The 24,935-nt window shown below is 44.0% G+C and overlaps 1 protein-coding gene across 1 annotated transcript; it reads left to right on the top strand.

Annotated features, from left to right (window-relative positions):
- The first annotated feature begins 710 nt into the window (after window positions 1-710).
- On the top strand, window positions 711-23,548 carry LOC142578974 (uncharacterized). Its single transcript, XM_075688728.1, has 18 exons — window positions 711-1,296; window positions 1,762-1,880; window positions 3,053-3,131; window positions 4,270-4,362; window positions 5,527-5,703; window positions 6,324-6,404; window positions 6,939-7,143; window positions 8,410-8,519; window positions 8,684-8,770; window positions 9,575-9,657; window positions 11,491-11,572; window positions 13,761-13,863; window positions 15,174-15,277; window positions 16,694-16,831; window positions 17,534-17,640; window positions 21,357-21,515; window positions 22,838-22,937; window positions 23,367-23,548. Exons 1-18 carry the CDS (start codon window positions 826-828, stop codon window positions 23,499-23,501), a joined length of 2,433 nt encoding a protein of 810 aa, XP_075544843.1. The 5' UTR covers window positions 711-825; the 3' UTR covers window positions 23,502-23,548.
- Window positions 23,549-24,935: the final 1,387 nt, after the last annotated feature.

Below are 24,935 nucleotides of genomic sequence, written 5' to 3'. Positions count from 1 at the left end.
CAGTTCAATAACTTGTGCAACAGTAGAGGGGCTCTTTGAAATGAGCATCTGAAATGCGTCCTCGTCGATATTCTTCATTATATGCTTGATTTTATTGCCCTCAGTCATGGATGCATCGACGCGTTTACAGAGATCGATGACATCGATGTAGCTGGTAAAGGTCTCACCAGGCTGCTGAGAGCGCGACTGCAGACGCTATTCGGCACGAAGCTTTTGAACAGCAGGGCGGCCGAAGACTTCGCTGAACTTTGTCTTGAACACCGTCCAGCTTGGGACTTCGCTTTCGTGGTTCCGAAACCACAAGTGGGCAATTACGGTGGGGTAAAAAGGGACGGTGGTCAGTTTCGTGATGTCATCCCATTTGTTGTTCAGACTGACGCGTTCGTATGATGAGAGCCAGTCATCAACGTCGTGGTCATCAGTGCCGCTGAAGTTGGGAGGGTCCCGCTGACGGAGTGTGCCGGGGCATACGGAGGACTGGGGAGCAGGTGGTGGTAAGTTCGTGGCGCTTGCGGTGGTCATGATGGCAGGGAGAGTCCGGCTGCGCTATTCCAGGATGACAGGAGACCCAGCAAACCTTCACAAATTATGGCAAAGAAGTCCGACACGGCTGTGGACGGCACGATGGACGCGGACAAGAAGACGCAACAGCGTAGGCTTAGCCAGTCACACCAGGAAAGGCGTCTAGCCCGAGCCCCACTTCAGTAGCATCGGCGATCCGGCTGCCGGAGCTCTGCAAGGCGCACTTCTTCTTCCTTACACAGGTTATTTCGTTTCCTTATCTGCCGCCAATCTCTCTAGTGGGCATGTGCTATTTGTGAACGAATGACCATCAACATTCAGCTTCCAAAGGAAAGTGAACGACTCTTGGTTGCTCTACACATCAAGGGGAAACAAACAAATCATGAGAGTGAGGGAACGAAAACACTGCATGACCACGAAGGACAGCAGCAAACGGGACGTAACGACAGTAAGCATAGAGCGAGATATTCGCCGCATGCAAGGGATGACAAAGAAACACGCGTGGGGAACGCGCACACGAGCCTGGAGAAATCAAGAGGCCAGAGAAGAAGCACGAGACCGCCGAACCTGCCTGACGTTTTGTCGTTCTCTTGCGCCAAGCGGCAAGTCCACGCCATGCAATTCTTGATCTACGCTAGCGTTTTTGCAGGATTTTTCATCGGTGCCGCCTTCATGATAGCCTTGGAGACATTAGGCTTCTACACGTTGGTGAAGCTTCCACCTAGGCCACGTACCAAGCCGTTTGCCAAGTTCCTTCCGATTCACTTGCCTCAGGTGAGCTCGCCCATGAATTCCTATTAACAGATAGTTTAGCACATTATAGAACGCTATACTTTTGACAGAAACTGCTCAGCGGAGGTTATATTCTACTTAAATGTCTACGTTACGAGCTCATGCCACAATGTGCACCCAGCTGATGTTACTGAACTACGTTGCCCAAAGCTCATCTTTGTCCGTCATTATTTACTCGTTACCACTAGGCTGCCTTTTGCAACTTGAAATACGTGTACATGTTTGTTTCCCTTAGTATAAACATAGAATTGCGCAATACTGCCCATACTGGCTCCCGCGTCGCATTCTAGACACTCGGATGAACAGTGTGCCCCGTGTTCCGACACTTCATTTCGCAAAAAGAAAATAAAGGGCCTGGAACTGTCTAGCTCGACAAATTAGATTTCAAAATCACAACATCTTCGTGTTGCGTATATTCTTGCCAACGTGTCACTCTCCACGGCGCAGAAGCTGCTGAGGCTGGTGCAGCCCGGAAACTGGAGCAAGCAGCGGGGCTTTCTCATCGTCGCCAACCTCTTGGCGCAGTTCTTGTTCCGGGAGTGGAAGGACAGCATCTTCTTGCGCAGGTAAGGCGACCAGGGGGGTTCCCAGCGTCAGACATTTTCTTTGGTCTCATAAAAGAAAAAAAATGGTCTCCACAATAAAATAACCATCACTTCCGGCGCCACTGAAAGTCACCGATTTTAGCTTTATCGTTTTAGCTAGATTAGGCGAATAAGCAACGAGCAATAAGTAGAGTGCACACTTACATCGGTGACTTCCAGCGCCACTGAAAGTCACCGATTTTAGCTTTATCGTTTTAGCTAGATTAGGCGAATAAGCAACGAGCAATAAGTAGAGTGCGCACTTAAACCGCGTCCACCTGATTCTGTCTCGGCGTGAAAAAAAATTATTTAAATTGAGAGGCCTGTCGTGCAAAACCCACGATCTGGTTGCGAGGCACTCCGTAGTGGGGAAACACCGAATTATTTTTGAACACCTCGGCTTCCTTAACGTGCACTCGAAATGCAGGGTGCGTGAGCGTTCTTGCTTTTCGCTCCTCGATCGAAATGCGGTCGCCGCGTGCGGGGCTCGAACCCGCGACATCGTGTTAAGCAGCACAGCACCGTAGCCAATAAGCCGCCACAAAGCCAGCATCGCCAGCATGCAATTAAGATGTGCACGTAAAATCTTGAAACCTTCCATACTTGATACAGCAGCGAATTTCGTTGCATAATGGAAAGATAGCTTTCCTGGTGGCGGCAAACTATGTGTACTTTAGGTATATTACCTTGTACATGCTTCGATATTTATCTGAACAGGCAGGAAAGAAACTCAAAAAGGATATGCCAGACTCCGTGCTTTCACCAAACCTGCGTATTTGTGCTACCTAGAGCCCTACGGACGGGTTATGGTTACGGCAGTAATCTCGCTTTCCGTGCATTGGGCCCAAATTTGAGACGAGGCCAGGATGAAATGTACTTTCGAGCGTGCAGTTGACATCATGCAAGCACGTCACCACGTTAAAAAAAACTAACTCAGTAGAAGCAGTTGTTTGCTGCGTAACTTCTTAAGGCGAACAACCGACGCCGTAGATCTATCACTAAATATATACCACTACATCTAGCCAGAATAACGAGCCCAGTGTGCACGCAATTTCCCGTAGCGCAAATAATCCTCATTACGCGCTTCTAATTCTTATTACGCGCATGTGACTCTCTGGTTAACATGCATCGTGATTCTTTTTTTTCTTTGCCAGGTTGCTCCTGAGCGCCATCAGCAAAGGTCTCCAGGAAGCTCAGCGTGGCGCGGCCGGAAAGATATTCGAGAGAATCCAAGTGAGTTCGCCAATCAAACGAATGGTTATCGGTCGCTCACATGCTCTGAATGGAGCTCTATTTACTCAACCTCATCTAGCTGGAGTTACTTCTGGACAAAAAAAATCTTACTGTATATAAAGAAACATATTCAGAAGGGCTCTGCAAGTCATAGCAAATGAGTGCATTATTTGCAGCCTTGGCGTTTCCGTCGCCATCTATATCGCTTTATGTGTATCTCTATCATACATGCTGATTGTCGGGAACTGGAAAGAGGCGCGGCGAGTTCGACTGAAGGTGGCGTTATGCTTGAAAGCAGACAGTGGTATTAGTGTGCTGTGTACGACAACTTTTTCGTTTAACTTGCGTTACTCTTTTTAGGTGTAAAAAGCAAATTGTGTTTCGCATAACGGTGCCGTAGTGCGCTAGGAAACATTCACACTTTTTCTTGAACACTTCTTCGTTTATTGACGATTCAACGAAAAAATACGTCGAGTACAGATACGCATGTTGAAGTGTTCTATACAACGTACAACACTTAATTTCAGGCGCATTATACACGCGTATATACGCAAGCGTGCATACAAGAAAGTCAGGGTGGGATGCAACGCTTTCTCAGCTTGCGCTTTAAAAATACTACGCGCATATATCAACTGCTTAAGGCAAATTCAGAGTACTATGCAAATGTATGTGGTCCTCAAAAACAAATTCTGTGGAGACAACTGTGTGTAACTCATGAAAACAAGCGAACTGGTCACGGTACTGTCGTTGTTGTAGTCAAGGCTCTTTACTCAACTTTGAAATTACCACACTCCGTCACCCGACCTAACGAAGTGCTATGGCGTCAAGTGCTTTTCTCTTTCTCTCTTTTTTCGCTCTTTGAGAAACTGTAAAATTTGTTGCGGAACGAATGCATAAAAAGCACCAGGAGCCCTAATCGAAAAATTTTAATTTGCACGAGCTGAACACCTTTTTTTCCTTAGTAGTTCAGTCTCAGCTTTTCTCATTACCGTTCCTTCTTTTTTTTTTCACGTTTGTTATAAGACGGCATATCCTAAGCACATCGCTCTTTCCTTTTTGGTAACAGAAACAGAGCCATACCAATACTCCTTGGTACAGTTAACTTACAGTTGGAATTCCGGAACTTTTATTTCTGCAGCTACGCGAGTTTGACCTCAACAGTGATTTCATTACGTTCACGAAGATATCCGTCGACGACGTCATTCTCCACGACACTTGGAAAACGCTCGAGGTAAGAAGCTAAGTTAGCCAGCGGGTTTGTTACTGATAATTATCACATGCTGTAAGCTATCGTCATCTTTTTGTGTACAGTACTTGCGCGCCGGTCTAAACCGCACCTACCTTAAAAGCATTTATGTAAGGGCCTAATTGTGTTCCGACGTGAGAGCCACCACCGACGGTAATTCAATCATCGTCGATCAAATCCAGCTTTCAGAGTTAACGTGAGCAGCCTTATTTGGTCATTTCGCCCGTTTTCGGGGTGGTCGGTGGTCGCTGGTCGTCAGACTTTCCCGACCGATTAAGAGGAGACACTGTAAAAAAAGCGCGCGTGATCTCGCGCAACTGCGTTGCGAGGAGCGTTCGTCATCGAAAGTTCAAATATTTAAATAGAGAGAGGCACGGTGGCGGGAGATGAAAATGGCAGTCTCCTTCCATGCCGGCGCTAAAGCCACTAGAGACAACACATGACGGATCGACTTACGTGTATAGCCACCCATACTACTGCTTCATATTTGCTGGTTGACGCCTCTAACACGCATAGGAACAACAAACGCCCACTGAATGCATTCGCTGCAAATGTGCGCCTTGAAGCGCACCATTCTTTAATAAGGCGAACAGCCTTGCGGAAGCGTTCGGCTATCGCTTAAGGTGCGTCCACGCTAGCGGGGAAAAACGGGTGCGGCATCGGCAGAACGCGGCAGCACTGGCATGGTTGCGCTTGCGGGCATCTTTGCCGCCGCGGCAACTAATCGATTCGCTTTCATCTGTGATCCCGGCGGCTGTTCCATCTGTGATCCCGGCGGAGGCGGGTATTGTTCCTCGCGGTGTTTGGCTATGTGAATGAATCGGCCGGTAACCACTGCTCTCCCCGATTGACGGCGAGTGGCACACCGCAAAATATACTTCCGAGACCCATTTCCTCCGCAGCAGGAAAATCTTTCCGCTCAGCTGCTTTCGGGTCGCGCGTATTATTTCGCGGTACATGCTGCGCGCGGTTTTTTTTGTTTCGTTTTTTTTTTTCGCTAGTGCGGACGCATCTTTACCTTTACAATCATTGTCGTATGGTATTTTTTTTTTTTTTTGCCACAGCTTCTCCCGACAGCCAGCGTTACGTAACGCCAACGCGATAATAGTCGTCGTCTTCAGCGAAAAACCCCTTTCGTTTCGTTCGCAGGAAGTGGACATCTTCATCAGCCTGGACTACGCCGGCGGCGTGACCCTCGCCGTGGACGCCGAGCTCATCATCGGTGGCGTGGCTTCGCTGTCGGTCAAGGTGAACCACTTCTCGGCCAAGAGCCGCCTGCAGTTCTCCAGGAAGCCCTACACGCACTGGTCGTTCGCCTTTTACGAGGTGAATTGTTCCGCGCAACGCGAGGCGTTCTCAGTCGAAAGATCATCCAAAAATGTTCACTCGTCTGACCGCAACGTGAAAATATTTCCGATGTAACGTACACCTTAAGGACTTTTCATTTACTCTGTTCCCGCTGTCAGAGATAATGCGCAAACAGCTGCAGAAGTTTACGAATTTGGTTATATCGAATTTATGGTCAAATCAAATCAAGTTTATTCGTTACAAAAAAGGAAACGGTTAAATTTTTTGTTTTACAGACGAGGTAATGTTATAATGGTAATGGCTCGAAATGTAAAGAAAACGCGTCTAGAAATCAAAGTGTAGTGCTTTAATGTCAATCTAAACGCAACTCTTTTAAGGATAATGCGGGATACTCGAACAACATAATCGCCTTCAGGCGATGCATGCTTAAGAAGTGCACGGGAGATGTTAAGGAGGGGGGTACCAACTCGCATATTGTGGTTCGTCGCTGATTTCTTTACTGTAGGCTGCCATCACATCCCGCCTTCTATTATTCTGTGGTTCTATGCCGCATCATCATTACCGTGCTTCTGCGATGCTCTAGCATTAACATCGGGAAATGGCGTCGACCTACAACTCTAATTCTGACTCTCCGACAGGAACCAAAAATCGTGATCTCTGTGGAATCCTCACTCCAGGGCCAGAGCTTCCCACAAATCGCTAACATCATCACCTCAACGGTGCGTGTTCACAAACTCATTCGTAAGAAACGGGCCGAGTTCACGAAGTTTTCACTCGTAAATGCTGTGTTAGCCATTGGCCGACTGCCTTCGCTAATCGTTACGTCGCAAGATCGCCATTCGAGGGCGCCTGTCCTCGTTAACAGTACTAGCGCAAGTTTGCGTGTGTAGAGTAGTGTAGTGTTACATTGCGTTGCGTTGTGTAGTGTAGCGTATTGCACTTTAGTGTAGTATTGTGTAGTGTAGCACAGTGTAGTTTAGTGCAGTCTAGTTTAGCCTTCTGTTGTGTTGTGTTGTGTTGTGTTGTGCTGTGTCGTGTTGTGTTGTGCTGCGTTGAGTAGTGTAGTGTAGTGTTACATTGCGTTGCGTTGTGTAGTGTAACGTAGTGTAGTCTAGCCTAGTGTTGTGTAGTGTAGTTTAGTGTAGCCTAGAGTAGCGTTCTGTTGTGTTGTGTTGTGTTGTGTAGCTTCGCGTTGTGCACCCTAATAGATTGCGAATGACAGTCTTCTTCCTTTGCCACTGCGGATTCCACAGATCAAACGAACGCTGCGCAACAAGCACACGATCCCGAGCTACAAAATACGCATCAAGCCGTTCATCTTGCTGCCGGACTTGCGTATCGCGCCGCCGCTCCAGGAAAAGGTCAGTCACAGCGGCAAGCTCGAGGTCACCGTGGTCGAGTGCTCGAGGCTCGTACTCTGCGAGGGATCCTTCCAGCTGTACTGCATGGTCTCCATTGGTGAGGAGGACCTTTCTTAACGGAAAATTATTATGTGAAAAAATGAAAAAAGAAATAGTCAATTCACTCGCGTTTGTTTGAAAAAGAAACTAAGCGATCACAATCATTCGTACTTGTTTACACAAGCTGATTACACGCTTCTCGTTTATCATTTGGAAACACCCGTTTAAAAGACACTAAAAAGAAACACTAAATCAGTGTAAAAGATGTTGTTCCAAAACTTTCTTTTCGGTAATTTCGCAATAATATGTTGATTATTAAAACAGAAAATGAAGATCTTTTTTTTTTTAATTTCGCGCCAATCACGGCGTATCGCGCCGGTGCGTCGTTATTTTGTCGTGGATTTTAATTTCTTTATGATTTTTTTTTTCATTGTGGGCTTTGTAGCGCGTTAAATGTTCTTGCAACTTGCTCAGTACGCTCTTAGGTTGTTCTGATCAATTAAAAAATGAACTGCATAAATAACGCCGTCAACACCTCATGACATCGCGGCGAGCGTCAGAGCGGGAACATGAAAGGCGGCGTCTCCGTTCGCCTGTCCGGTTTATCTCGCGTGTCGCCCAGGAGCGGGCAACACGTGGCAACCCCCCTTGACCGGCTGCTTTCTGTAGCTGCCGGCAGGCGGCGACACAAGTTTACGCTTGCGCCGTACGCGGCAACAGCTCGCATCCCCGTAAGCGAAGGCAAATTTGCACTTTAAAAAAAAACCAGACAGTTCACTGGGGCAAGTGTTACACTGAACGACTTGGACTCCAAGATGCCATATGTCTGCAAAATTTTAGCAAGAATAGTGCAGCGGTAAGAGCGCAATCTTTTTTTTTTCAAACACTTTAAGCGAAATATGGCAGCACCTGGTACTTAGTGCGCGTTTTGAACATGTGTTATAGAAGGTAACGTAATTATTCGTTGTGTTTTCGAGTATTAGGGGCTCCATAGTGCAATTACTTGGTCCACCGCTATCCAATCAACACGCTATCCAAAAACAAGACTTTTTTTTCTGTCAGTACTCCTTTGCACTCCCTGCTGTTTGCGAAATTGTGCTCACACCAGCAGTATTATAGCTCTATGAAGGATAGGGAAAAAATGTTTTATTTCAGTGCTTTACATTTGGGCAATTTTTCTCTCTTTGTGGAATTATTATGGTTACGAGGCTAATCAAGCGGCGGTTAACAATGCTTTTTTTTTTCTCGCCACCCTCGGTTTCTTCACTGAAATAAAAGATGAACCACGTGCCTGCTCTTGAAAATCAGCTGATTTCGTACCCAGAGGACTCGCAATGGATCAACGTGGACAACATTGTCGGCACGTCTTGGATACCCATCGAACTCGAGATAAACAAGGAAAGAGGCCACGCCACTGGAGTCGAACTTAAGGAGGTAAGCTCAGGGGAACAGCGACCGCTGCGAGACTTAGTAGGAGTAATGTCTTCCTACTTCAGACTGTCATGATTGAAATGAAATAAGTAAACAACGCGAATAAAATTAATTGGAGTAAATCAAGCACACGTAACAAACACGTGTTTTGTTTCTTCCTTTGACAGAAATTAATAGAAGGAAGGTTTCGGGAGTGTGTCGTCGTGGACACCATAGCGCCGAACTCTCCCTTTGCAGCTGGTGGACTTGTCGAGGTAACAATGTAGCAGTATTTTAACGCGATAGCGTTAAGGAGCTCGTGTCGCAGAAAAGCCGGTGTCGTCGGCGTCGGTGTCGGCGTCCGCGGCGTTGGCCGTGAGCGATAAATCACGGCAGGCACTTCATAAATAAAAAGCAACTTCCAAGATGGGCTGGGTGGGAATCGAACCAGGGTCTCCGGAGTGTGAGACGGAGACGTTACCACTGAGCCACGAGTTCGATGCTTCAAAGCAGTACAAAAGCGCCTCTAGTGAACGCGGCGTTGCTTTAGAAACGAGCTGTTTCTAAGGCGTGCGTCGCTTGCTCAGGCGCACATTTCGTTGTCGCGCCGAACGCTGCGTTGCTCGGCGCTCACCGCGTCCGATGCGCGGCGCGTAGTCGCTGCGCCGTAGCCCATTGTCTTCCACCCCTTGGCGGGTCGACGGGAACGCTGTCGCGTTTTTAGATGTACTCGGTTGTTGTAGATTGCTTATGCGGCTCCTGTTGTTGTTGTTGTTGTTGTTGTTGTTGTTGTTGTTGTTGTTGTTGTTGTTGTTGTTGTTGTTGTTGTTGTTGTTGTTGTTGTTGTTGTTGTTGTTGTTGTTGTTGTTGTTGTTGTTGTTGTTGTTGTTGTTGTTAACTTAACTTTAACATGTGGCTCTGAGCAAAGCTTACTTATCGGCGCTCGTGCTTGATACGCCCTCGATTTTTATATGCCTATGATCCTGGCAACTCTCAAGTAATATCTGATAACCTTTATGAGAGATAGCTTTACAAGGGTGAAATAGTTTTCTGAAATGCCCCTTCCATCTTTCTTTTAGGGAGATCTCGTGGTGTCGATCAAAGGCACGGATGTCACTGACATTAAGCAAGCCTACAAACTCTTGGCCAAACACGGTGAAAAGTAAGAAATAAATAGAGGCATGCGCGTTTTCTCGCGATTTGGTATTTATTTATTTATTTATTTATTTATTTATTTATTTATTTATTTATTTATTATTTATTTATTTATTCAATACTGCTGCTCTCCTTCGATATCGTGGCAGTTGGGCAGTACAATGATTCATCTGTACAGTGCAAGGAAAACAAAGTATAGGTCATAGAAAAAAAAACGACATAAGCAGTGCAAGTTATACATACTATGCAAGTAATACCATGTTAAGATCAAGCTGAATAGTAAAAAAAGAAAGGTGAATAAAAAAATACAAGAAGCATTGTAAGAAATGGCCAAGGAGAATGACGACAGCACATGTATCACTAGGGGCAAGTAATAAAACAGAAGTAACTAAAATTAAACTTCGAGCGTTTGAGAACCATTATGGCAAACGAATAAGCTGTCGTAAATGAGAAGGTTTATTAAAATTTCCTAACGAATAAAGCAATCTATGCCGGTGTCCCTGCATGCATAGGTACTCTTATACACACACAGTTTATTTTTCTATTTGTAAGATAAATTCAGATAACGATTCAATGTTTGTGTTAGTAGCATCAAGTTGGTTCCATTCTGCTATTGCTAGCGGGAAGAAAGAATACTTCAGCGTGTCATTTTTACACACGTATTCTGTCAATGTGTGCGCATGCTTATTACGTGTAGGTCGAGCGTCGCAAAATGAAATGTATTCGGCGGTATCTATCCTATAGTAATTTTTTATTAGTTGAAACAAGAATTTTAAGCGAGCGTGTTTCGCTCTTGTCGATAGCGTTCGCAAACCGGACTGGGTTAAAAAGTTTGTTGGCGAGTCTGTGCGTTTATATTTGTTATGGATGAACCTCACAGCTTTCCTTTGATTGATTCTAGTTTGGTTATGTTAGTCAGTGTATGCAGAAACCAGTCTGTGCTAGCGTATTCGATAACAGGCCTTACAAATTATGTGTAGGCTAGCAGCTTCGTTGACTTGGTTGCTAGTGCCAGGCTTCTTTCTAAGAAATATAGTTTGCGCAACGCCTTTGAGATTATATCACTGATATCCTTGTCCCATTTGAGCTCAGAAGTTAATGTAACGCCTAGATATGTGTGTTCTTCAACTTCATTAAGGGGAGTGTCGTTAATTGCGTACGTAAAGATTGATGATACCGTTTTCCTGGTTACAGTCATTATCGCGAACTTTTGTTTGTTTATTTCCATTTGTCATTTAGAGCATCAATTAGCTATGTCAGCTGGAGAATCATTTAATTTAATATGATAGTTGTAATGATTAATTTCTCTGTATATGATGCAGTCGTCCGCGAATAGTTTTACATTGCAATTGATGTTAGCTGTGATATCGTTAATGTAGAGTAAGAAAAGCAATGCGAAAACACCCGTGTGCTTAGATTTAGGTGCACGTGAAAGAAACCCAGCTGTTCAAAATTTCCGGAGTCCTCCACTACGGCGTGCCTCATAATCAGAGAGTGGTTTTGGCACGTAAAGCCCCATAATTTAATTTTAATTTTTAAGAAAAGCAATAGTCCGAGAACATGACCCTTGAGGGACTCCGAATGTTACTGTGACTGTGTTAGAAAGCGTTTCTTTTTTTTGTAAACCACAAATTGCGAGCGGTTACACAAGAAATCTGTTATCCAAGCAGAAAGTTCTCCTATACCATGATCATCATTAGTATTGTAATAATAATAATAATAATAATAATAATAATAATAATAATAATAATAATAATAATAATAATAATAATAATAATAATAATAATAATAATAATAATAATAATAATAATGTAACATAACGTTCACTTTACGAACGCAGGGTCACGATGAAAGTGGAAAGAAAGTCGGAATTCAAATGGCACAAGCAAGCCGCACTGGAACAGCAGCCCCAAGCTCACAAGGTATGTTCGCAAATCAATTTCAAAAGGTGTTCATTTTATCTTTGTCCGATAACCGTAAGCCCCAACGAGCCAGTCAGCCAAGTACAAATAAGCGCCGCCAAAAGAGAGAGCAAAGTATAGACGACTGGCATGCTAACCAGGTGATGAAAAAAAAAAACACCATGCCTGACAGCCTACAAATTCTGCCCAAGAGTCTTCTTTTGTATCCCTGTTCAGTGTTGCTCAATGTCGTGCGCTACCGGGTACGACAGATTGCATTAACACTTTAGTATTAGTTCCCAGTGACCTATCAGAAAATCACCTACGAAGATCATTTTCTTTATCACCCGCCGTGGTTGTTTAGTGGTTATGGGTTTGGGCTGCTAAGAACGAGGTTGCGAGATCGAATCCTAGCCACAGCGGATGCATTTCGATGAGGACTAAATGCGGTAACACCCCTATGCTTAGATTTAAAGGCAAGTTAACGAAACCCAGGGGGTCCGAATTTCCGAAGTCCCTCGCTACGGCGTCCCTCATTATCAGATCGTGGTTTTGGCACGTAAAAACACCATAATTTTAACTTTCTTTACCAGCATATCAATGATCAATACTGAAGTACAAGTATTCGATGCAAGATCCGACTGCAGTCTAGCACGGGAGCAGTTTCCAAATTTCTCTGTGCTATCGGCTGCGCATGATGACGTAATAACCGAGTAGACGTAATGCAGCTTTCTACAGTGTTCTAAGCTTCAAGTCGCCGGTAATTGATGCTTCCGGGAGTGTTTACGCTTGCGTGGTAAGAGAAAAGCCAATTCGAACACTTCGTGAAGCCGTAACGTGGATGTGGTCAAGAACCAGATTCCCATGTCCCGAAAAGGAAGAAGGATGCGTGACTAAGGTGCGACGTTAAGTGATAGGTGCAAACTTCTTTTTTGTTTCTTTTGTTATTGGTTCTTTTTTTTGCGGGAAGCTACAAGCACACATAGGGGGGGGGGGGGGGGGGGGAATCTTGCCAATAGCTCGTAAATTAGGAGCCTCTAAGCACAGCTGATCTCCTGCAGTCAACACAAATGAAGATGGTCATGCCATGCCTTGAAACAACACCAAGAAAAGGGGGAATACCTGAACATAAGCGCACAGACACAGTTAGGCGAATTTTTTTTTTTTTTTGTCCTAGTGTCTTTAGCATACTTGTAACGGAAAGTAGCACGCGATCACAAGGAAGTGTGCGAAGAGCAAGACTGAACTCACACTGTTTATTCACTGGCATGGGCCACTAAATATGCCGGGTACACATGAAACAAAGAGCGCATGTGCAGAACACGGCTATCACTACGAAGGTGTCTGCACGCGCTTGTCTCTTGTGATTGTGCTTTCTTGGCGCCTCCTTCCGTTACTCAGTTAAAGTTTATTTTCTCTGTCGCAGTCTGACGCTGTACGGTTTCGACCCTAAACTGAAGCATAACATGTCTTTCCAGAACCTCTCTTCTGCGTATGCTTATACATCAGTGTTGACACCAGGTTGCCCTTTAACACAGAGGTCGTTCGAACGTGACGGCATAGGGTCAGCCTAATCAATATCCGCGTGCAAGACTAACAGAGCCCCCTACAATTTCTTGAATTGCGATTGCGCTTAACCTAATTGTGTAATTGCCATACCGCATCTTTTAGTGCATTCGGATACCCGAATAATAGTTGAGTATAGGAACAATTCAACGATGGCCAATGAAATTCCGAAGAAAAATTATATGCGGATCCACGGGTACTTATTGATAACTTTTGCAGACAGAGGGATAACAGGGCGCCGACGGGGTATATTGGTGGAACGCAGGGCCCTTAGATGCGCTGCTTCGTAACAAAAAATAGGCGGACATGTTAGAAACAAAGTAACAAGACAAGACAAGACACCCACTACTCATCTAACCTGCCTTCTTTTTGTCTCGCTGCGCAACGGCACCTCTCGCTATGATAAGGAAGCACAGTAAGGCGTTTCGAGTTTTAATTTAAAAACACTCCGCGCTTGTTTCAATGCTTAGTAATGAAATGGGTAACGTAGTCGCTGAAACCACGACTTGGGCACAGTTCACAGACATTCTTTCGTGTGTGAAAAGCGTCAAGGTCTTTTGCTAGCCTTAAAATAAACTACGAAACCACTTCTGCTTCACTTGGGTTTTTTGTTGTTGTTGTTGTTGTTGTTGTTTTTTTCTAGACTGGTGATCAAACAGGGCCAGCCCCGGGAGCAACCGCGACAGAGGAAACCAAAACCAAGAGCACCTTCGTCACCACGAAGACAACACTGGCTACTCTGCTCGGTCCGATCATTTTTTTTTCTCTCTTTTTTTTTCAAGGCAACCTAAGCCTTGTTTCAACTCTGATATTTCTCTTCAAGTTCACATTTGCAAAAGACACAAGAAATTCTTATTAGGGAGAGCGATTTGACTTTAAATTTTGCTGCTATTGAAATGAAATACCCAATTTTAGTGACTGTCAGGCGAATACTTTTTAGTCTAACGAAATTAAAAATAAGCTGTAAATTTTAATATATAAGCACCAAATGGTGCCTACTCATTGATGCTGCAATTAATACACACAGTTATATCGCAATATTGTAAACTACATGCAATGTTAGTGTGTCCATAGTCGGCAAAGTTAGTCCAGTGTTTCACGTGTATTTTATTAGCGATGGCGTAAGATAATCCCTTTTATTATGGTATTAGCTTAATGCTTCCTTGCACCATTCTTGGCTTTCGTCCCTGCCAACCATCCCGTGTCTTTCACGGGACTAAGTAGACATTTCGAAACGCATGCGACGGAGTAAAGCAGTATTAAACCCAAATTTGTCGAGCGTCGGTAACTTTTCACAGTAGATATGATGAATAGAGAACAGACGACTGAAAAAAAAATATTAGGTACGAAGACCATTTGTGTCTAATTTTTTGGTCTTTTTCGTTCCCGCTATCTACCTCAAGATTGTAGATGTTTATCAGAGTGAACCTGTGATCGCATATGATCACACGAGACTATCAAACATATGGATCGCGTTCCATACGAGATCCGTTACCCATTCCTGGTCCCAACGTTAAAACTGAAACGAAAATTTTGTTATTCGTGCAATTGAATGGCAAAAGACAGGCAAAAATGGAGCAATTATTCCGAGTGTAGTTTTTGGCGTACTAAAGGCTTATCTCACAGACTGCCAACAACTAAACGTATTGTAACTAGCGTATGACTCTTTGAACTTCTCAATCATAACAATGTGAGGTGTTGCCGTAAATTATTAAGGTACAAGTTTTACGAAATACCGAGAGGCTGCAACGGTATGGCATACATGCCCAACTATAGCAGAATCATGCGACACATGCGCATTCACGAATTATCAGGGAGAACGACGTTCGAAGTCGACAAAATGCGTAATTGCAAACTGTGACACTCTGATATTTCTGACATTTGTTTTTCAGTTTGGTTTACTCCGTGTCAAACATTTCTTGTAAAGCAGCGATTCCTGCTAGAATCGTTGGGCCACGGAGAGTTAAGGGGACGTTTTCTACGTTTCTGCCCATAACTCTCTCCGTGGGTCTCGGTCTAACATTCCCCTCCCCCCCCCCACCCCCCGCCGTTGCAGGTGGCCAAAAGACGAAGAAAATTGGCGACAGCGAGGACATTCAGACGCGAGCGAAATCTAGGAACCAGCCCATTGAGCGCACTCAGTTTGTTCTGTCGACAAGGGTGAGCGGTATACTGCAAGTGGCGAAAGCTACGAAGCTTCTGTTAGAACCCAGTGATGACGATGTCACAAAAAAGAAGAAAAAGAAAAAAAAATGTGGTACTCCTGACGTGCTGTCTCAGATGGAGAGCTTTCTGTCGCCATAAAATGGCTATTATCCCATTTATCCACTATGATCAAATTTTCCCACCCTCTATTCTTCGCGTAACGATAATAGTAATAATGTGGTTATCAACACACGTTACACAAAGGCCTTGCAAGTAATCATACATCTCACGGGCTTCGAAGGACTGGTATCGCCTTCCCGGAATAATCCCTTTCATGCAATATATTGCTTGTTTTCATGAATTATTAGGTAATATTATACAATAAATGTGCCCTTTGTTACTGTATTTGTTAATCATACCACCCCCATCTGGGATGCCTTCAGGCCTTTGAATTACACCAACAAATTAAAAATCATATGACAAAATGAAAGGGGGGGGGGGCAATAGCTGTATTTGGTAAGAATTTCTTTCGTCTGATTCCGTTAAGTTTTTATCATAGGTCCCAATGAGAGAGAAAGGGGCAAACGCTTTCTTTAAACATCAGTGATTGAGGCGGTGGAGCCCCTCGGTGGAAGCCTCGCTGGTACAATTCTTCAACGCGGCATTGACGAACTCTCCACCATGTACTCCTGTGCCAGTAAGGAGGTGGCGTCCCACCGAGAGGCATATCTCAGCGATAGTGTTGCCGCGGTTTCGTACAACCGGATGAAGTAGGACCAAAATATTTGCGAATTAGAAAGGACGTCACAAAATACGGCCCCAGGTTTCTTGTTACCTTTAACCAAAGTGAAAAAAACTTTATCCGCAACAATCTTCCTCGCGTTCAGAACTACAAAGGAAACTTGGAACACTTTTTAAAAAAACATTTTACAAAACGTTTGCACATCGTTCACCAGTCCATGGAGCACAGCCTCAACTACATACAGGAAAGATGAAGGCTCGTATTCATTAAAAAAGTTATTACTTAAGAACTATTCGTAATAGTTGATGTCAACCACTCATGATGTAGCACATTATAGCGTAAGACCTCCGGCTAATGGGAAAACAGCATTTATGAACTGAGGGCTTTGTGAATTCGTCTCCATATTCACTTCCTCTACAAGCAAAGCTTCTAACTTTAGCTTAGTGACACTTAGCCGCCAACATTGGCAAAATATAGTTTGTGGACACAGAAAAAGACTATCATAAGATGACTCTTTTAGAAGAAGAAAACAGCGTGTTGCCATGGCATATGCGCGAAATAGTTTACAGCTCTACGTAGGCAGTCCGTGTACAACTGCTGAATAATACTGCTACATGCATATCGCTTGTTTCCTTTGGACACGTGCTTTCAAAGGAATGCTCAAAATTGACAGTTTTGTTCTCCGCAAGGACCCCGTCTTCCTGGAAAAATTCACGATGGAAATAAAGAACAACTTGAAGTTCATCAATGTCGGCATATTCAGCAAAGGTCAGATCATCAGCCTGCATGGTATGAAGAAGAGACCTTCTGACACCATGTTGGCTTATGTAAGTACATTGCGGCTATATTCATCGATATTGAAAATACTTCTTTCACTGTTGCCGAGTGGACCTCGACAGCCAGCATGATTCTTTAACTTGCGAATGCAGTACGTGTCTCGCCACACTCCGGCATACGGCTTTATGCATAGAATATGCTTTGCGTAACGTTAGGAGACAGGAAAAGAGTGGTGTGGATCAGAGAGCAAACGGCAATGGCCGATATCCTAGTTGAAATTAAAAGAAAAAAATATGGAGGTGGGGAGGCCATGTAATGCGTAGTGCAAACGACCGGTGGGCCATTAGGCTTACAGAATGGGCGCCAACGGGAGGGAAGCGCAGTCGAGGACGGCAGAAAATTAGGTGGGGTGATGAAATTGGGAAACATGCAGGTGCAAGTTAAAATCGGTTGCCACAGGACTGGGGTAACTGGAGATCGCAAGGAGAGGCCTTCGTCCTGCAGTGGACAAAAAATATTGGCTGGTGACCGAGACGTTGGTTGTGATGGTGGTGATAGTGATGATGAGGATGACTGTGATGATTACGACGACGACGACGACGACGACGACGACGACGACGACGATGATGATGATGATGATGATGATGATGATGATGATGATGATGATGATGATGATGATGATGATGATGATGATGATGATGATGATGATGATGATGAAGTGCCTGATATATGCGTGCGCCAACTTTTTTCAGAACAGTATCCCGCTCACGTATGTCCTGGACGAATGTCAGAAGACCACGCAGGGATTCTTTGGTCCTGTGATCAAGCTGCTCTGCCCCGAATTCCAACAACTGCCGAAGTGAGCGAACACACACGTCGCCAGTCCCATTGCTCTTGCCATCATTGCTCTGAAGGCAGCGCGTTTGACAGGGACGAACACTAAAGTATAAACCCCATGCAAGCGATCTTGCACGCGACAGCGACAGGCGACGCGATGGAGATGGCTGTCGCGTTCGCTCGTCGCCTACAAGTTGCACCCCATGCGAGCGATGACTTCGAGCGACGTCTCCCCAGTGTTGCCGATATGAGGGCAGCAATATAGGCGCCGAAACTTAAGTTGATGTATTGTACTGTAAAAAGCAGCATAAAATATTTCTGAAAGTCTTGCAGTAGGTTCTTATCCTTGCACCTATAAAAATTCAATCGTTTGCTCGTTCCGTGCGACAATCGGAAGTACTGGAGTTATGTACATCCAGTTCCGGCTTTGCGCTATTGGCTAGTCGCTCATAGCACTTCCGGGCGACGAGCGACGAATTCTAGATTTGCAAAACCGAGCGATCGCGCGACAAGACCGAGCGATCTGTTCAAGCGACGGCCTGATCCGTCGCGCGAACCCGTCGCTCGTCGCTGTCGCGCACAAAATCGCGCTAATGGGGTTTAGCCTTAAGTCACGCAAACACGTGCACTGAACCGCAACTCGAGTTCAGGGTTGCAGCTGTTCGTGTTGTGCTTGTGTTTGAGTTGCCCCCGTGTTCGCGTCATTTAGTGTTCGTCCATGTCTCAACAAGCGCGTTGCCTTTAGGAGGGCGATGGCCGACCGTCATTTTTGCTTCTCTTCACTGTCTCATACTCAGATGACGTCTTGCGAATAAAAAGGGACGGGCAATACTCACAACTATAATTATATTGTCGGCAGCAGTTCGGCAAAATCATGCGTAAGCGTACATGCGCACAAAAGTCGATTACCTCACACCTATAATTGCCAAAAAGCTACAAAAACTGATTGTATGTCATTAAAGAACAACTGCAATGAACTGAAGAATACATTGTTGCGCCAAAAAAGGAAAATAAAGACTTGAGCGCTTATCAGCGCTCAATCTGTCTTTTCGTACTCTTCCTTCTCAAGTCTTTATTTTCCTTTTTTGGCGCAACAATGTATTCTTCAGATCCCAACCAACTCGCCCAGCAACAAGTTCTACTCAACTGCAATGAAGTTTCATTTTGGCTAAAGTGCTTATAGATGACTCATTATGCCTATTTTTAAGGTGCCAAGAAACTATACACAGTACGCAAAAGAGAACAACGGAACAGAGCGCCAGATGAGTATATGCCAGGGGAGGGCGAATATTCAAAGTTTTCAATACGAATATAATATTACACACCGATCATTCGTATTTTCATTCGAAAAGGAACTATTCGGTATTTGCGAATACTCGAAACTAACCAAACATTTCACAACAACCAAATGTCAATCTTCCTACTGCTATCTGTCTGCTAAGCAAAATATCACGAATGATCAGAAGTAAAAGAAAACGAGACAAGTTTTCGAAGAAGTGCAGATACAGAACGGGAAATGAACGCTTTTATTTTGGCTTCGCGGCGGAAGCCTACTTGACAACCGTGAACCTTGTTTATAGTCTCTCGTTCGCGTTTCTGTGTGTCTAGTTATGTCGCACTTTTATCCTTTGCGCTACAACCAGTGATGTTTTCCTTTCAACTGGCCCATTTACATGTGTTTGCGCACAGAAGTCTTTCGGCAGCATTTTTTTTTTCTTTTTTATAACTTCTAATCTTTTTTCCGGGAACCATTTATTTGATGTTTTTGGAAAGCTAGTCGTACACCTGGCATTAAATCATAGAAAGCTTCATTGCTACCAAACTGTATACGTGTTGACAAGACATTCGTGCATATTTTTTTTTTTCATTTCATTTCATTTATTTGTTGTTTGAGACATACAGCTGTCTCAGGTGCTGCAGCAAAAGGCAATATTCTTGCCTGACAAAGGCTCCAGCACTAGAGGTGACAGCTAGAGGTGCTGAGTGTAAAACTGACCTTTTGTCTCATGTAGTTCGCCGTATTTTCTGCACTAGTTAGTACAAACGTGTGAGACGTGTAACCTAATTAAACCGAAACAAATATTCCTACTTTAACTGTATGTGACTGCATTTTACTATTCTATATTCGATTCTACATTCGATAATGACAATTCGCATTTTATTCGAACTTAGAAAATTTTGGTGATCGCCCACCTATAGTGTATTATTGAAGCTGTCTTGGCAGAGCTGCAGCAGGACTGGTGGTAGTCAAATTTTGTTATTTACAGTCTTCAAGCAGTGTCTAAACAGAGGACGCGTGCACTTAGTGGCGAGCAGATATGACGTAAGTCCCAGCACGCGTTTCCTTCTGGACTTTTTAGCCCGCCGCTGGCAGCAGCAGGCCCCAGTCAATCGTAGCGCTCATGCCTAGCAGCCGCGCTAGCTATGATAAGGCACTTCGAGGTCCTACTGAGGAGTTTACATCGATGCATTTTAGTTCCGAAAAGTCAGGATCACGTGTCCCTTCCAGCGAGCGTCAACGACGGAGCTTTTACTTTCAGTTTCGGTATAAAAAATATCTGTTCTTGCGAGCTTCTCGTGACGCATCCACACGTATTTAATATTTCCTGCGGAGGCTGCTCCATCTGAAATGCGCTAATTATTATAATGTAATCTTATTTCTGTTCCTGGCTAGTACATCTTATGCTCACGATACCGTGTGTCAGTTGCAGACAATGCGATGCGCAGTGTCTTTTTGTACTGTTCGTTGGGGAAACTTTTTCTTTTTTTTTCTTTCTAGGATTAATTTGCAGTCGTGTTGCTTGATGAGCGAGTTAGGAGTGAGCGGATATGACGTAAATATAGATGTGTTTTTATGTGTATGCTTGTTTGGTTGTGCTTTACAATAAGGCTAGTTGTGAATAGTGTCTGCTCAGCATTTCTTCCTCAGCGCTGTCTCATTTCATGCTACTGTGCTTGGATTGTCTAAGCTTTTATCAACTAGCTTTGCGATGACTACTTTTAAATCTTGTCAGATTATTTGCTTGGCTATGAAGCATGTTGCTGAAGCAAGCACTCCGCCACGTCTTACGGTAATACGATGATGATACTTAAAATTATCTCCGAGGCATTCTAACAGATAAGGAGAGCTCTTGATCGCACGCATGCGTTTACACATAGCTGAAAAACCAAAGTGCTTGCTGAAGAAAATTGATCACATTTAAGAAACAACATAACTTTGTCCTCGTGTTTTGCTATTTCATTGCGATGAAACGTGTACGGTGGACTACTATGACAAGGTTTCGTGGAAAGTTGTTGTGGAAAGATGTGCCTAAGATGCTCGAATATTTTAACGTTAAAATAAAAAAAAAAGAAATCGGTGCACATACCCCTTAACAGCACTTATGAACTACATAAAAGTTCCTTTTATAGCGAGTTCAGCGGAGGTGTAATATACATTTCTCATCGGAAACATTTCTCATCGGTAACATTTCACAGTGGAGACCTTCACAACCGAGATGCCTTTGCATGGTGCATCTTACAACGTGTTGTACATACATTATGCGCGCTTTTTTCGCCTTCATAGCGTATATATATATGTAGAAGAGTTAGTCATCCCGCAGGGGCTCCAGTAGTTACTGCGTCGTCGACTTGGTTGTTGCTACTGGCGTTGGTGTTGTTTTTGTCATTGTCGTAACGAAGCCTACCTTCCCGTGCTTTCTACATCCAAAATTTAAAAAAAAACACTATTCTCAACAGGGACCTTATCAAGTACTCCACGCTCAACGGATTTGACCCGCGGCTGTGTTACGGCGACATTACTCTTCACTTCGTCTTCAAAGGAGAGTACAAATTCAAGGGCGGTCCCCAGCAGGAGGTGGAGGAAGAGCACGACCTGATGGGACTCGAATCCAGCTGGTAAGCGTGTGTGTATACTCCCCTGTATCGCGCTATCCCGGCGTCATTGCGTTCCTACTTCCCCATGTTGAAGGTTAAATCACTGTCTTCAACATCTTCGAAAAAATTCTGAGGTATGCAGAAGTAAGCGGACCAAGCAGGGCTCAAAGAGCCAGAACGCAAACTCTAACAATAGTAATTACGTAAAACCTTTAACTCAGCACTGAAAATTGATCCATGGGTCTCTTTGGACTGAGGGCCTTTTAAAAACCGAACCACTAATAAATTTTTATTTATATATCTTTCTCGCACTGCACGATGTTAGTTTTAAGAGGAAGTTGTTGTTTAGTTCCAAAATAGAAGCCTGCCCGTTGAATTATTTGTAAGCAGCAGGAACTTTCGTATTTGTCAACCTCTGGAGCAATTTAGATGAAATTTGTTGCATTTAAAAAGAAAAGAAATCCGATGACTTCCTGCCCTCGACTGCGACAAAAGTTGCCGCAAACTTGAAAATTTTGAGAGTTGCCAATTGCGATACTCAGTTTACAATCGCGTAACTGCCCCTTTGATAAAGACACAGTCGTGTGTTGGTAAGCGTACTCGGAAAGCATTTTAGCCCAGGCACACAGGGACAAGGAAAATATTGACAGCATGGTTTATTGCCTGGAAGTGCGTATACACGTACACCTCTAGCTTCTGCTAGGGACGTCACGCAGGTCCCTTTGATAAGGTCTTCTCTTTATCTAATCAAATCAACAGACCCCGCGCTTACACACGTTTCGCCATTCCTTCTGATGGTATCTGCTCCTATTATTCCTCTTAAAAACTTCGCCATTATGCTCGCCGAAATCACGTATTCCTTGAGCAAAAGCGCGAAGCCGAACTCCTGACAATCAACAGCAAGATGACGGTCCCGATAATTCTTATTAACCTTCCGAACGTGCTCTCAAAGGCGATAATTTCAACCTTTCTTCGGCCTGTCTTACATCTCATATAGCGAAATCGTATATTGAATGCATTCGCTTTAGGTGCTCTAACACACGCCATTTACACAACTGCAATACCTATTTTCAGAGCAGAGTTACGAATTTGTATATTTTGTAACTTCTCTAAAGCTTACCAATCTTCGGCAATTCTTTTTAACTTGAGGCACGAAATCACAGTTGTGCTTCCTACGCTCATTGGAATTTAACTTGCTCTCTCAAATGCTGCAAATTTCTTTCAAATCGAATGAGCGATTTTTCATTAGTTTCACACGGGTTTCATATTAATTTGAATAAAAAATGACCGTTAATATGCTGCACTGCGAGCTTCACTAAAGCAATCTTGTTTGCTCTGCGCAGGTCATCCACCATGAAGACTCAAGCCTCGAAAAACTTGACCCATGTGTTCGAGGACGTCGCCCTCAAGAAGATCGTTGTCTGCAAGTACTGTGACAACCGGGTAAGAACTGCACGCTGAGAAAAGGCCCCTGATGCAAGTAAAGCAGTTCTCTTTCCTACCACTACCTACTGCAAGAGTCACATGTGTTTGAACGTTATGGTTATTTTTTCGTTAGGTCTGAAGCCAGCAATGTATTCGGGTGACAGGGCATAAGCGTCAGGCAGATTGTGTCCTGAGCCTTGTCATCCAAAGCATTCACTGTGTCTAGATGAAACGCGTGCTATACTGATAAATAAAATAAAATTTTGAAAACTGTCGATTACCTGCCAAAATATGAAAATGTGATCTTTAAAAACGTCACCTTGTTGAGCATGTACATGTATTTCTTTTTTCAGTATACAAAAATGCGCTGTTAATCGCGAGAGCTGCCGTTGAGAACTTGAATGTGACGCAGTGCCTCCAGTCTCGGTTACTGTTGCTCTGTTCCAGATCTGGCTGGGTTACGGATGCCGCTGCAAGGAATGCAACATGATCGTGCACAACAAGTGCCACCCACTGGCGCAGCAGAAAACTTTATGCAAGCAGTACGTGCATATCATGCGATGGCACCACGTGACACCTTAGCGCCTAAATTCCCGAGTAGCAAAGCTATTGCGTTGTTTTAACGCTTTTTTATTATATGCACAGCTTGTTGTTTTTCCAGTTTTCTTTTTTTTTTTGCTGCATGAACGAACATGTGTGTGTGGCGGTGGTCACGTGACTGAGGTCACGTGATCAAGTACTTAGGATTTGAGGACGCCAGCTCATATGGCCCATTTTTTTTTTCATTTAAACTTCTTTCTGGGCGCGATGGTGCTTTTTTGACTTAAAGATTGTAACAGTACAAAAACATGCATCCACAAAGTAACAAGGACGAGACATATCGCCCACGGTGCCAGAAGTGTTTTGTTAACTATGTGCAAATATTCGAGATATTGAATACGAATCAGTTGGTATATGCTATTCTACGCGTACGTGACACGAGAAATTACTGTTCGAAACTGACGAAAACATGTGTTCGAATCTCCACGGATAAAGATCGATATAGGCTGCCACTGACCCAAAATGTACTGCTGCTAGAGAGTCGTGGTTCTTGCGTAGAGGCAACAGTTTGTGAGCGAACGTTTGGAGTAGATAACTTCTGTTCATCAGTTTCCAGCCATTCAATAAGGACGCCTAGCCTTTAGACGGCGTGTGGATCTGTTGTCTCGATTCAGGCAAAGCAATTTATTTAGCCAGTGTCACTGTGCTTGTAGCCATTTCAAACGAGGTGCGGTACCGTGGCACCACACTTAGCTTATTCAACCAACGCAACACTCTTCGCACATCAAATAACATGTTCTCTTTTTCTCTTCCTTTATTATAAGATCCGCTTTCATTGTGCAACAAATACGATCACCTTTCGACCTTTTGATTGCTTCTCATTTACAAACTTCACACATTGCGGGACGTCCTGCAGTGAACGGCGTTACCGTACGTATTAAATTATGCAAATAAGGCTTCTTTTTGTTTTGACTAAATACGAAAATTGACTCCACAGAGCCTTTAGAAGTCCTTTTGCTAAGAAGTAGGAAAATATTTGATGTCGGATCCGATAATCAAAGGTCGTTTTTCTCGAATGATTGCGTTCGCTTTGACTATGCAATGTAGATATTCGAACATCCCTAGTATAACATTAGCAGTGTATCACGTGATCATCACCATCACGTAAGCTACTGGACTGTTGCAAGAAGTCCACCAGCGCCTTCTAGGAGAATACAAAAACTAAATCAGAACGCAGCGTTGTTCCTTCTCCGTTTCACATTTCTTTCTTTTTTTTTGCGCATTTTTGGCAAAGTTCTCAATAATTCCCAGTAACTTTCCCGCGTTACAGGCTGATGGACAATAATCGACTTACATTAAGAAGTATGCTTTAACGTGATGCTGGCCCTACATAGCGTGGCAGATGTTTTGGTGTTCTGCTTTTGTTTTTGTATGTACACTGTTTTTCTTTTTGCATATGCACACGCTTTTTCTAAC

The sequence above is a fragment of the Dermacentor variabilis genome, chromosome 4 (genome assembly GCF_050947875.1).
Source record: "Dermacentor variabilis isolate Ectoservices chromosome 4, ASM5094787v1, whole genome shotgun sequence".
Lineage (NCBI taxonomy): Eukaryota > Metazoa > Arthropoda > Arachnida > Ixodida > Ixodidae > Dermacentor > Dermacentor variabilis.
This window is presented reverse-complemented; position numbering and strand designations above follow the sequence as displayed.

Coding starts and splice junctions, on each gene's coding strand:
- LOC142578974 (XM_075688728.1), top strand. CDS start 826: ATGACCATCAACATTCAGCTTCCAAAGGAAAGTGAACGACTCTTGGTT. Junction 8,520..8,683: donor CTGGAGTCGAACTTAAGGAG/GTAAGCTCAGGG, acceptor TTCCTTTGACAG/AAATTAATAGAAGGAAGGTT. Junction 8,771..9,574: donor CAGCTGGTGGACTTGTCGAG/GTAACAATGTAG, acceptor TCTTTCTTTTAG/GGAGATCTCGTGGTGTCGAT.